General features: G+C 41.8%; 1 protein-coding gene across 1 annotated transcript in view; it reads right to left on the reverse strand.

Moving 5' to 3' along the window:
* CRYL1 (crystallin lambda 1) overlaps positions 1 to 12,779 on the reverse strand; it is a 50,919-nt gene extending 38,140 nt beyond the window's left edge. The window contains exons 1-3 of the mRNA XM_066175841.1: positions 12,679 to 12,779; positions 9,945 to 10,052; positions 2,811 to 2,937 (exon numbers count right to left, since the gene is read on the reverse strand). Of these exons, the coding sequence (XP_066031938.1) occupies positions 2,811 to 2,937; positions 9,945 to 10,052; positions 12,679 to 12,710 (267 nt within the window). The 5' untranslated portion in view covers positions 12,711 to 12,779. The remainder of the gene's footprint in view (positions 1 to 2,810; positions 2,938 to 9,944; positions 10,053 to 12,678) is intronic.
* Between the last annotated feature and the right edge of the window lie 1,476 nt (positions 12,780 to 14,255).

A 14,255-nucleotide genomic window follows, 5' to 3' on the forward strand; every position in this document is an offset into this window, starting at 1 on the left:
ATTTTTTACTACTTTATCCCATCTGTTTTGAGTTATGTCCTATAGAAACTACACAGAAGGCAAATGTCTGAAGAATTTACTCATGAAGGGCAAACATCAAGAAGTTTTTTAAAGCTTTAAGTGGACTTATTCTACAAAGGCCAGATTTGAAAAGAAGTTAAGATTTAACCAACTGAAATCCAGGGTAAAGAAATGCAGGTCTCATGAAAATTTTGAAATAAGCTAATCAGTAGGTTATATCATTAAACATGAAAATTGAGTCATCTATATTCGACTAAGATTAATGCAACCAATATTTTAGTTTTTAAGTAACTGTAAGTCAGAACACTTGTGCTCATAAGTTACAATTAGTACATTTTGTCCTCCCACGTTCAAAGCTGCACTAAGCAGCATTTCTTAAATTTAATAGGGTTCAGTCATAAAGTAGTCCGCGCACTGCTGAAATAAGGCTGTGAGCCTAGGTTGTTTCATTCTATTCGACCACCCTCTTTCAAGAGAAAATTAAAGTCTATTTCAAATAAGTTGCCTGCTCACTTCCACTGTGCATTTGTTAACACTTTGAATCAAACTAAACTTTAATGCTATAGTTGGAGAGCTGATACAAATAGGGCCAACCATGTTTCACACATATGGCTTGTTATCCATGGGCATACCGCAGCTATTTTATTTTTATTGATATACTAAACAACTATATGTTTGGAGACATCAGGAGGGCTAAGGGAACACAAAACAGTGCCAGAAAGCTGGAGCATGATGTTGCTGTTAGGAGACTACCAACACAACACTGCTGTCTTCAGCTACCTGAAAGGAACACACAGGTTCTCTGAGGCGCAGGATGGTAGGACAGGAGGCAAGAGACTGAAGTTGCAAGAGACATCCAATTACATATTAGGGAAAAGTTGCACAAGGACAGTAATCAAACATTTTAACAAGTTACCCAAAGAGACCAGAAGTATTTATCCAAAACGCAACTGCACAAATTCTGTGCAAGTTGATGCGAGTTGGTCCTGCAATGGGTTGGGCCAGATGACTTCCACAGGTTCCTTCTAACAGAAAATTACTTTGATTTTGAAATGTTTGCCCAATGCACATTTTGTAAATGAACTGATAGTGGTGGAGAAGGACGCAGCCCTTGATTTAATCTGACGTGGCATGCCAAAGACCCTCTCTCATGGGACCAACAGCATACCAAAACTCAACATCCCTGCCAGAGCAACAAGACCCAAGAACTCCATCACAGCTTCAAAACAACATGGTAAAATAGAAGTCAGAATGCTAAAAAGATACAAAGTTCGCACTAAGAAGGATCAATCAGATCCTTACAGGTAGCATATGGAGACACTAAGGACACTATGGATATACCAGGTAGTAAGAAATGCTTGAAACAGCAAAAGAAAACAAGAACTACGAGAATACTGGAAACAAGAAGGCAGCCTTCACAAGCAGAAGGTAGAAAGAACAGTCAGTTCTTACACACTAGAATAGGCTGGCCAGTGCTGTTTTACAGATAGCCGTGCCCTTTGTTACATCCATTCACAAATTACCTGAAAGTTAGCTCATGAAATTTAAGCTGGCCATCATTGTAACAGCCACAAACATCTGCAGAAGGACTTTACAAGACACAGTGATTATACAATAAATTTGCAAATTAAACTCAGTAGAATTAGGTAATACATGCATGAACACAATAGTATGAACTAACAAGTTCTGAGCTCATTAGTGATGGAAGAGTAAGATACTGGGGATGACAATATATAGTGTCACGCTATGAAGAAAGGGAGTGAACACAAAACAGTGTACCACTGTAAAAATCTAGAGTACATTCACACCTTGACTTCTGTGTGAGGCTTCACCCTGCCTCCCATTCTGTCCTCCTTAATTCACCAAACTGGGAGGAATAAAAGGTGGTCTTTCAGTGGAATTATTATTAGGAAGTCTGGGCTCTTTCAGTTCAATTTGCTATTAGGGTTGTGTTGCAGCTGATCAGACTGGGAATTTGCAGCCTGGAACAGTGTAAGTTGTAAATTCAAGTGCAGCACAAATATATGTAGAGACAGCTAATGGTACAACACTGGAATAATACTGGGGAGCCATATAGGGTAGAAGATGCCAATCCTAATGAAAACTCATTTATACTTTATCCCAAAAATGGTCCCAGATTAGTCTATTTTCTTCATTTATGTCCAATCCAGTGAGCATATTAATAATTAAGCAGCCACAAACTATCAGGTCTAATAGTTCAGTCTGTTCCCCATTCCAATTTTACTTAGCAACACAGATTTCAAACGTATGTATCAACCCTGGTTTTAATACACCCTAACACTCTGGGACAGCTGTGTTTGGCTACAGCACTGCCTCACAGACAGAACAGTCACCCCATATGTCATATTCCCTGCCTTCATTAGGTACCTGGAGAGGAAATAATACATTTTAGACCCAGTTCTAGAATGTGTGGTGCTCCCTAAGAGATAATCTGTCCTCCAAAAATCTCCTGCCAACCTTCACTTCACATTCATACTTTTAACAGGTACAGTCATTATTATACATGCAGGTCAGCAATTCCCTCTCAGCTTAGCTGCCAGTCTCTCCTCCCATAACTCAGAATAAACTTGCGAGGACTCTAGTGTAGGAAATTCTGTAAAGAGGCATGATCTCCCACGTCAGGATACCAGGCTAGAAAGAACTTTAACAGGCATGACTATATCCTTGTAGGGTCAGGACGTTGAACTTTCCAGTGCCCACTAATGCACAGCACAGATTTTGATCACCTTTCTGAACTGTTTGCTAGGAGCTGGCAAATCTTTGCTTACCTGAATGAAAGTAGCACCCTCTACTGCTGCCTTCAGGTCTGTACAGACGCTAATGAGAGCCAACTGCTGGTCCGCACTCAAAGCTCCTTTCAGGACTCCCGCCTTCTCCATCTCTTTCATTTGTTTGCTGACAGAAACAACATAGAGTCATTTAAACACTTTATCATTGTTAACCCACCATCAATTTCTTTAAAAAACTTCTTAACAAACCATGTACTGTACTATTTGTCGTGCCACTGCACACATCTATATTCAAAAATATAAAAGTTAATTTCAGTTATTTCTCCTTCCTCCCCTATCTTATCAAAGGTTTTTCTTCTCTTCAAGCACAGACAGCTCCAAAATCTACACCTAGATGCAGGATTGTCATCACTTCAAATTTGTTTTAACTGGTGCACAACCAGCAAGAGGGTTTTTTTTTTTGCTCATATTTAATGGGAAGCAAGGTCCCTTTAATACACTTCATCTAGTTTTACTAACAGCTCTTTTGCTACAAAGCCTCACTGTAGGAACACCTCTTTACCAGTATAGAAATAAATAAATACATTCAATACAGGCAAGAGTCCTTCCTAAAAACCATGTCACTATATTTTGGGTTTTTTTAATGACTACAGAAAAAGTGTTGAAAAATTCAAAGAGTTACTAAGCTTGAAATGAATGCTCAAGTACACACCACGGCTGGGACAGGACCTGCCACTTCTCCAGAAAAGTTCCCTGCAGTTCGAAGCCCTCAAACATCCAGAACAAGCAAGCCATTTTTCAAAACCATTATAAGCCACTTAGAGGAACAATGGCCACAGAAGTCAGTTGGGATTAAACTGTCTGATCACAATGAACCTAAAGCTTTTTGATGTAGCCCTTATCATGGTTAAATTGGTTCAGTTTTCATCAGTTTCATCAGTACAGAATTCCTCTGAGCCTTTGGCTATTGTTGGGCAAAAACTGCTCATCCTCATGAAGACATGAGGAAATTGACCTGATGAACAGCAGTAATAAGAAAAAATCCTTTGTTCTTCCTACCAACTTAATTAAGGACACAGCAAATGGATGGCTGAAAAGCACAGACTTCTACTTCTTAAGCAATTTATGGCAAAGAATAGGAAACAGGGATCTTCAGCTCCCTTTTCCAAGGTCACAGCATGCTGGGCAGAAACTTCATCCAACACTTAGGTTTCTAGCACTAAAGGTGCCAGTGCTTCATCTGGAAAGAAACAGGTGCCCTAAGCCAGAGAATCCAAACTTCTGGCTCCCTCACACCTTACGAGGCAAGATGAATAATTCAAAACGTCTTTGATATCCATTCATTAGAAGTTCATTTCCCAAGTGCTCCTGCCCAAATCCAGGATACCCTCGCTCACATGCTTAAAAAAACCCCAAGCCAAACTAAAAACACACACAAAACAAAACAAAAGTTACATTTGAAGAGACCATATCAGAATTACTTCCTTCTTTGAAGAAGAGGGTGAAGTTCTTGTTCACTCTCATTGCAATACTACATTTGTCTCATCCTCCCAGGTTCTCCAAAATTACTGTACCTGAGTGGTGACTGAACAGTTCAACAAAGTTAGAGTAACAGACTAAGAGATCTAGCTTGTATTTTTCCTCCCCAAGCTCTTACAGAAGATTGCAGCACCCATCTCCTGTTTCATATCTTTCCTTCTCTGCCAGTGATAACCATGCCACATTTCTGCTTTTCTGTCATAAACAACTAACAATACACAGTGCACTCCAAATACCATTTCTAAGTAAACCTTCAAAACTACCATCTTCACCTTTGAAATCTGAGGCTGGATGGACTTTTTTTACTCCTTAACAAAAACCATTCTTTTTAGCATAACCAATCTTCATATTAGCCATGCATTTAAGTCAGTTAAAACATGGAGTAGGAAACGTGCATTATTTGAATTTTGACTTTCCCTCCTGGGAAATTTTCTTTCTTTGCACCTATTGCCATTCTGGTTGTTTTTTTCCACAAATTCTAGTCTTTCAAACACTAAGTCATCTTTATATTTCTACGGGGTATTAGATTGCTACAGCACTGTGGGAAACCAGTGTTCCCGGGGACTTACCATAGATTAAGGCATAAAGGTTTTTAGATACAGCAGTGCACCACTGACCTCTACTGGATAACTTTTTAATGAAGACAGCCTAAATTTTTAGGAGATCATCCCTAGGATGATCCCGGACTACGATCATTGCAGCCATGTCCATAGCTTCACTCTGTAGCTATATTGTGTGTGCTGCTCAGAGACTTTCACGCAATACCTGCAAGGTCTTTGAAGAACGAAGAAGTCACACCCATAAGAATATACTACGTCCTTTTTGAGCTTATGCTTCATCTACCTCTGGAGTTTTACTGTTGTACCTGTCTGCCCCTAAGCACTATTCTGAGAACTGGGCTAGTATTTGCTCCAGGATAAGGTATCCAACCTATGGGAACTATCCCAATCACATAAAATGCCTGGAATGCTTCTGGTTACAAATCCTACTCTAAAAGTCTTTACAGAAGGACCCTGAAAGCAATGCTAACACTTAACTCTTGTTCGTCTTGTTCACACCCCACCTGTCTCACTTTATCCACAGCCACTACTGGGAAGTTGTATTCAGCGCACACTGTTGCGATCACCAAATACTTCATAGAATAAAGACTGCTTAATCACAACCATATTGCCCACACTAACAGGAAGGGAAGGAAGAGAAGAAAACACCAGTCCTGCTCTTCACAAGTTCAGCCAATTGCTGTTGCCCAAAGACTAGAACTATTCACCAGTCAAAGCACTACCATCTAGTGCTGTCTGATAAATGATAGTAATTGGCACGGTGAAAACAAACCAACAAACCAAAACATCACCAGTCCCATATATTTAGCCTGACACAGAACAGACCAAGTAGGTTTTGTGTAGCCAAGCTTGAAAACTTTCAGGAAAGGAGATTTCACCGACTCCTGTTGCTCTGCGTACCAGGCAAATGTGAGCACCATCACTGCTCTCAAAACACAACTTTACTAATTACACAAATCATCCTTACTACAGTCATGTGTTCCAGCTGCCCAGGGGACTGGCTACGAAGCAGGAATGAGGTGAAAAGACAACATTTCCTTTTGGAGGTGTTTTCAACACAGTCAGACAGAGCAGTCAGACAGAACCTTTGTGAACGCCTATCAATATGTTCTCTAGTTAGTTCTTCAAGTGAAGCAGTTTTGCCAAGCTAGTCAATTGCACTTTTGGGCATGGTGGGTGGGCAGAGATAAAATCAAAAGGTAGAATCTAGCCTACGATTTAGCACAAGCTTGATGTGCCAGAATCAGGCACTCAATATTAAATTGTGTTCTGAAAAGAATCATCTCGTTGGAAGCTCTCCCCTCAAAGGAGATCTATAAAACTATAAAAGAAGATTTAAGCCAAGCTGCATTTTGCCCTTGATATACACAGTACCAATATGACAAAGCAAGACATAAGACAGACTGGAAGACTAAGCCAGTAAGCCTGGTAATTAATCAATCTTTATCAGCAGAAGAATTATGTCTAGAACAATAGTACAGTAACTACTTGGAAAAGTTTACATATTACAAGAATCATAAATTTATTTTTGGCAGAGGGCCATGCTCTAAAGCATTTCTGCATCCTATATTTTAGGACTACTTTCAGGAATAGGATACTACTTGCTTTTCTAATTCTCATTATTTCAAAGTTTAGCAATCTTGCATTCAAACCAGAGTCACACCAATGCAGAAGAAAACATGCTGGATATGAAAAATTACATTTTCCAAGGCAGGCTACTAGAGCATGTATTCAGTAGTAGGTCCAGTGTGGTATAAAGGTGTTCATTAGTTTGGTTTCTTCAGCAGAACAAAAGGTTGTTCCATTAGAGTAGACCCTGAGATGTTCTGAATTTATATAAAAGGCAATGAGTTATGGGTCAACAGACTAAATGGCAACAACATAAAACAATTAAGTATCACTTCTGCCATCAAAGAAGTATCATCTCCTTTCAAAAGTAAAGTGAGTGTTGCTTACTACTCAAATCCCAGTTTTATTTGGAAAAGGGAAACTACAAATAATCATCTGTACATTTCAGTTTCTCCCTAATAAGTAGTGCCTCCACACACTAGAAGTTTGTGATGATTAGAGTGGAATAAATATATTCCAATACTAAAACAAAATAAACCACAAAACCCCTAAGCCTAAAAGCTTCCCTAAAAGTATTTGCTATTTGGAGGGGAAAGGGAAAGCAAATTACATCGAGTTCAGAGAACCAGTCACCAGCTGGTTCTATCAGACAGACATTCCCTTGCTGCTCTCCTGCGAGCACACATTACCTGCTCAAGCTCCAACTCTTACAGAAGTACCACATCAGTAACTCATTGTGATTTACTGCAGGTTGTGTGCTATGAAATGAGCGCAAAGAAGTTTGACCATATTTTGATAGATACAATCATTAAAACAGTGGTTGAAGAAACCGTGTAGCTTGTATTCTTGTCACAATTGTTTTCATTAAACTAGGCTTTTAAACTAGTTACAATAGCCAAAACACACAAGTTAATAAGTTAAGAACATCTTATGTAAAAGGCAAAACCTGCCTTGAACTCAATTGAACGTGCCTTGAACTTATCATAACTTGGATGAAGGGGCAGGTGCCTCCCCAGCAAGTTCACTCATGACACCAAACTGGGAGGAGTGGCAAGTACCCCAGAGGTCTGTGGAGCCCTTCACAAGGACCTCAGCAGGTTGGAGAGATGGGCAGAGAGGAACCTTCTGAATTTCAGCAAGGGCAAATGAAGGGTTCTGCACCTGGGGAGGAATAACCCCAGCCACCAGCACAGGCTGGAGGCCATCCTGCTGGAGCAAGACCTGAGTGTCCTGGTGGAGAACAAGCTGTCCATGAGCCAGCAGTGCCCTTGTGGCCAAGAAGGCCACTGGGATCCTGGGGTGCATTAGGAAGAGCAGTGCCAGCAGGTTGAGGGAGGAGATCCTGCTCCTCTGCTCTGCCCTGGTGAGGCACATCTGGAGTGCTGTGTCCAGTTCTGGGCTCCTCAGTACATGGACAAAGACACAGAGCTCCTAGAGGGGGTACAGCAGAGGGTTATGAAGATGATTAAGGTGCCAGAGCACCTCTCCTACAAGCAAAGGCTGATGGAGTTTGGCCTGTTTAGCCTTGAGAAGAGACAACACAGGGGACCTCAACAATGTCTAGAAGCATCTGAAAGAGTGGTGTCAAGAAATGGATCCAGACTCTTCTCAGTAGTGCCCAGCAATAGGACAAGACACAACAGGCAGGAAGGAACAGGAAGGAAGAGCTTCTTTACTGTGAGGGTAACTAAACCTGGAACAGCTTGCCCAGAAAGATTGTAGGGTCTCTTTCATGAGCTATTCAAAAGCTGTCTGGATACAGGGAGCTTTAGAAAACCCTGCTTGAGCAGGGAAGTTGGACTAGATGGCCTCCAGAGCTCCCTTCCAACACTATCCATTCAGTGATTCTGTGAACTCCTACAGAACACATGCAGGAACACAACAGTACAGACCCACTGAAATAGCACTCTGTCCTATTACACATGACATTCTGTGCTTCATGTTTTCAAGCTGAAAACCTTGGAAGGCTAACATCTTCATCTTGCTGTCTGAAAAACAAAAAATTTGGGAGAAGTGCTGGCTTTAGTAATGAACACCACAAAACTGCCAGCTAATAATCCAGAACCTCATCGTGGCTACCACTATGACAGTAACTCTGAAAAAACCCAAAAGTTTGTGTCATCTAGGCAATGCAACAGAGATGTTTGGTCTAACATCTACCTGGAAAGAAAAAGAAGAGGGGATAGATTTTCCCATTCTTTTGTTATCAAGCCTTTTTTAGCAGATCTCACTAGACATCACACACTGTTTTAACTTCTGAATGCCAACAACTGATCTGCAAGGTGCTCCTGAAGTCACTCCTGTTTGCTTTAAGGCTTGTTACAGAAAGCAATTAGGATGCAACACATCACAACCTTTTTTAAGGGGCACCTTATACCCCATACGGCTGACACACAAGCTGACATTATGTCACTCCAAGGCATCATGAAGTGAGAGCTGATGCATGTAGGTTGATGCCAACTGTGAAGTCATCTGAAGTCCAGCATTGAATGCTGATACAGCAGCATAAGGTTGTGCACAGAACCACTTCATAAATGTACTTTCACCCAGGCAGATAAAAGCTGCTTTTTCATGCCCAGCAAGAAGAGGGTGCATAGGACCAAGCAGACATGTTCCTTCTAACACAAGAACTAGGGGTCAATTTTAGGTCACTTAGGTGCCAGGTTCAAAACAACACAAGGGAACGGCTCCTCACCCAGCGAGCAGTAAACCTGCAGAACACAAAGTCCTTTGGTAAGGAGGCCACAGAAGGATTTATATCAGTTCAAGGGAAGGTGAGAGAAATACTTGGAAGAAATCCAGTTAAGAGTGACTGAATAGGTAATTAACTTGTTGGCATTGACGGCTGGGGGAGGGGAGCAGACAGGCAAGACTTGAACTTGTAGCTCTTGTAGTAGCAAAAGCAGGAGGCTTTAGCCACAGTGCCATGGGCAACAGAAGATGGCTGGAGGCCTCCTGGACTCAACTCGTGTGAGTGATGTGACGTTCACACCCTCAAACTGGCACTCCTTCTCTATAGATGCTTCCTACTTCAACTATAACTGATCAGTGACACTAGCAACTTGTTCTCCTAGGATGGAAAAACACCAGTTTAAGAGTTTAAAAACCAGTTATAAAATGCTAGTAATTGTAGCAGGGCTTCTCAGCAATCCATCTTCACCTACCTCCACTTTGAAAGGGTCTTTGTGGCCTTTCTGTGTAAAAACTCTTACCTTCACATATTTTAAACATAGCCTATAAATAACCTAATGGTGGTAAACATTATTTTAAAAAGTTGAATTTAAACTTAAAATTTTGAATATTTTAAAAATTAAATTTCTCTTCAGAAGTGTCAGTGACACTTGGAAGCACAGGTCTTCAGATCTTAACATGTACTTCTAAGTTAAAGCCTTCTTCAAAACCTAAAATCTATGCTCCCAGGAATAACAAGATATGGATATTCATTCATAGTTACAAAAATCCCAGTTTCATTCCAACCCCAGTTATTTCAAGTCAGGTTACCTACCGAATATTTTCCAGTGCACTTGTTAGCTGCTGCTGTGCAATATCATAAAGTTTCACTTTGAAGCCTCCAGAAGCAAACACCATGGCCCAGCTGCGACCAATGAGTCCACTGGAAAAAAAAAAAAATCAGCCAATTAATAAAGCAGCATTTAATAGGGGGAAGGAGATCTTGAAAGTGTTGAAAAAAACCCAAACCAGAGCTTGGACTCTTCAATATTTGCTAAAAAGATCAGTTACATACTGATGAGAAACAAATCTCTCTAACAGAGAAATGCCTTTTGCTGGCTGTGTATAGCAGCTTCTCTAAAAGCTGAAACGAAAATAATGGGGAAGAAAAAACCCAAAGCATAACAGAAAAAGGAGAGCAGAATTCAAATAGGAGGAACTACTACTTTGGGATACTGGATTCAATCACCAACAGTTTTGTCAGCCACAATCTAAAACTGGAGTTGCTTAATGCATTTATAGTATAGAGATCTGTTTGGTTTGTAGACTGAAGACAGGCAGCAGTCCACTGATCCCAGAGTGCAGGATCCTGCTTCAGAGGTGATCAGAAAACCCAAAGCCCAGCTACTGAAGTCACAGGTCCTCAGCAATCCAGAAAGTACCACAAGCACATAAAAAGGCGAAAAAAATCTCAACAGAGCATGGGTGTGATACTATTTTTCCAGCTAGGCACCTCTAGCACTACCTTTATTTTTAGACAAAGCACTTAATCATGCTGCATACACACAGGAACAGCCTGCCTACATCTTTTGGTGAAATCATATTACTAAGCAATACACGGAGGAAATCTGTAGTAATTGACAATTTTATTATCTCTCTTAAAGCAATGCAGGTTTTAACTTCATTAGATATGTAGCAGGCAGGAGTCTTTTCAATTTGAAGCACCAAGGCACAGTGTCACAAGCTTAAGTAACCTGAAATCACAAAAAAAAATAGGAAAAAAAATCTATAACAGAGGCAAGATCAGAACTCCATATCCATGACTGTTACAGTGGGGGTTTTGATAATTACATGCATTTCCTCTCACTTCCAAGATCACTGTATTTGCAGCATTAAACTTTAGTGATCCCTGGCAACTGAAAAATCAAGGCCATTAGGGCATCAGTGAAAGATTAAAGGGGAGCAAAAGTCAGAGATAAAGTAATAGGGTATATGAGAAAAGAAGGAAGAAAAAACAGGAACACGCTCAGCCTTTAGTTTAACTATATATATTTTAAAAGGATCAAAACAGGAAGTTTCAGGAAAAAGCAGGAATCACTGGAAATAACTGGGACAAAAAAAAAAAGTGAAGTTTCGCATTTAGTGCTGTTAAGCAGACAGTAAAGTCTCACTCAAAACCTACCACTTAAAACTAAAAATAAACAACTTCTCTGTAGTAAGCCCGGAGTTCATCAATTCTGAGGCAAGCAACAGAACAAACTTACAGAATAGGCATGGTCAAGGTTTGTTCGCTACTGTAGCCTCCTGACTAACCAGTATTTATAAAACAAAAGCATTTGAATCACTTCAACCTGACATAAGTATATCTGAGCTACCAGTATCTTTAGAAAATGGCATAAGCTCTCTAAATTGCACTTTTAAATTAAATTTCCTTAAAACACACAAAAAAATTTCTTTCACTTTAATACAGGTTTTTAGGATTGTGGGTTTTTTCTTTTGAACCACAGAGCACACAAAGCAAGGTGATGGCAGGTATCAGGCCTGCACCATTACTGCATTGTACATGACAGCATCATTACAACCTGATGTTAGCACAGCTGACCCCAAGACAGTGCTTTTCGACACTTCAAGCGCTGTCATTTTGGGCCCAGTGATAGATAAAGTATTAACAACCAGATCTGCTCACACAACTTCTGCAGGTGCTACCAAAAGCTGCAGTAGTGCCACAGGAGCCACAGCAGGCAAGTTTCCGTGAGTGCCAGCACTGGGAGCCAGTTTGGTCAGTGTCCCATCTGAGGCTTCAAGGAGTCTTGCTAATAAGGTTTGCTGCACCCCACACTGGTAGCATCAAGGCACAGTGGTGCACAGGGGACTGTTACTATCTGGCAGGTATTTTCTCTCCCCTCCAGATTCATGTTCAAATAAAGAACTATAGGTTCAGCTCAATGAGAGGATGAAACAATGCATTTCCTCACAAGCCAGAAATATTGCGGACTTTTGTGGCAAGTCAGTATCACTTCAGGAGTGTCTAAGACTAACGTAGGAGTTCCCCGATATAGCTGACAAACAGGACGTTAAGTAGCGCTTGGATTTCTCCTCTCCTCTTGCACTTACGCACACACAAGGCATTGCAATGAAAAGGGACAGCAGCCTTTCGGACCTAAAGGGTGACTTATTTCGGTTAAGATGTCTATTTGCTGTTTGTTTTAAAGCAGCACAGAGCTGTCAGGGGCTTAAACAAAGAACACGCTAAGTAGAGCCAAGCAGGTGCATCCCCCCCACTCCCCGAGATCCAGCAGCAGCGCGCCCCCGCAGCGGGGCAAAACCCACCGCCCGCCCCGAGCCAGCACCTCGCTGACACATCCGACGGCTGCAGCAGCGGGGACAGCTGAGGCACGGCCGTACCCGGCACCGAGCCCCCAAACCCCCTCCCCGCAGGCCGGGCCGAGCCGGGACACGGCGCCCCAGCCCCTCCGCACGCCGCCGGCATCCGTCCTACAGGCTCCGCGCCGGGCCGGCACCTCCTCCCTGGGGCGCTGCCCCCGCCCGCGGGCGACGAGAGGCTTTACCTGCCGATGATGGCAACCTGCGAGGGCTCCATGGCTGCGGGGGCCGCGACCGGCAGATGCGGGATGGGCAGCGCGATCAACCACCTCTGCCCTGTGCGGGCCCGCCCCGCCCGCGGCTCCCGCCATGTCACGGCCGCCCATTGGCTCCGCGGCCGCCACCTCCCCGGGGGCCGAGCCTGCCCGGGGCCGGGGCGGGGCCGGGGCGGGGCCGGGGCGGGGCCCGGGCGGCTCCCACGGCCGCAGCCCCGGGTCCCGCCCCCGCCGCTTCCCGGGCACGGAGAGAAAACATTTTAAATGCTTAATTAATATCAAGGATTATGTTAATGTACTCTTAATATACCCAAGAAATACTTTTAAGCTTTATTGTGTTTCTGAAAAAAACCCAAAAGGTCGTAAAGTAATACATTTGATCCCAGAATAAAGGTTTGGTAGTTACTGATGGAGTTCAGTGAACCTTTGTTTGGCTATCATTTGAAATTTTGTTCAGCTTGTCATTTCTTCTACTCTACAAGAAAAAAAAAATAAAACCAACATAATAATTTGGTAAATCTGCCCTCTCACTGTCACTTTGATAATTCCAATCACATTCAAGAATAAGATGGAGAAGTCAAAATTATATATTCCTAAAGGCTTCATGAAGACTTCTCAACAGATAGCAGGTGGAAAACCAAATTAATTATCTCCCTGGCTTCCTGACCTTAACACCACCGATGTAACCTGAGACACACCAGTAGCTCAGAAGTGTTTGTGGAGCAAAATAGCAATGAACTGAGCCATGAGAAGATTTAAGGCAGTGGGACAGAAGAGTGTAGGGATGCTGTGCCATTTCTGCTGCTCAGGACTTACGTAGGCTGGTGTAGAAAGCAGCATTTTAAGGTTTTACCAATTTTCCTCCTTTGCACACTAATTCAAAATGGCATGACTTGGCACATATTCTAAACACAAAGACCTTTGTATAGCTAAAGCATAACTGAAGCAAACAATGCATATTTATTTCGTGAACTCAGGTTTTTACTTCTGAGGAAAAAAATTGTAAGTTCCTAGAACATAAAAGTAATGTCACCTGGGCTTGAGAAAAATGTCTTCAGAACAACTTTCCCATCACTTCCATTTAGAAGTACTTATTAGTTTTTTTAATATTCTTTGATCTCATGAGATGTGTATTTATACCTTACTTATCATCAGCAATAGACTAAGAGACAAAAGCCATTGCAGATCTACAAATGAATTCAGAGAATCAAAAGCCCCGTTCGGGCGTGTTACTGCAAAGGTTCGAGCGCTAATCACAGCTGTGATAAAATCAATTTCAGGGCCTTTTAGTTCTGGGGCTGAACAAAACAAGTCTATGGCAATGAAATCTGAACTGTATTATTATTGTTGTTGTTGTTATTGTTGTTGTTGATATTATTGTTATCCATTTATTATCCTTATTCGTATATTAGTGGCAAAGCCCCATAGCTCTGCATTACTTAATCAAAATTAGGGTCTGACCGCAGCCATATTCCCCAGCACCTGCAGTGATCAGACACACTACTATGTCCAAACTAGATGTAAAGAGGAGAGAGAAGTTTGCAAGA

Source organism: Chamaea fasciata, unplaced genomic scaffold (assembly GCF_029207755.1).
Source record: "Chamaea fasciata isolate MVZ Bird 193981 ecotype frontalis unplaced genomic scaffold, bChaFas1.0.hap1 SCAF_2, whole genome shotgun sequence".
Classification (NCBI taxonomy): Eukaryota; Metazoa; Chordata; class Aves; order Passeriformes; family Sylviidae; genus Chamaea; species Chamaea fasciata.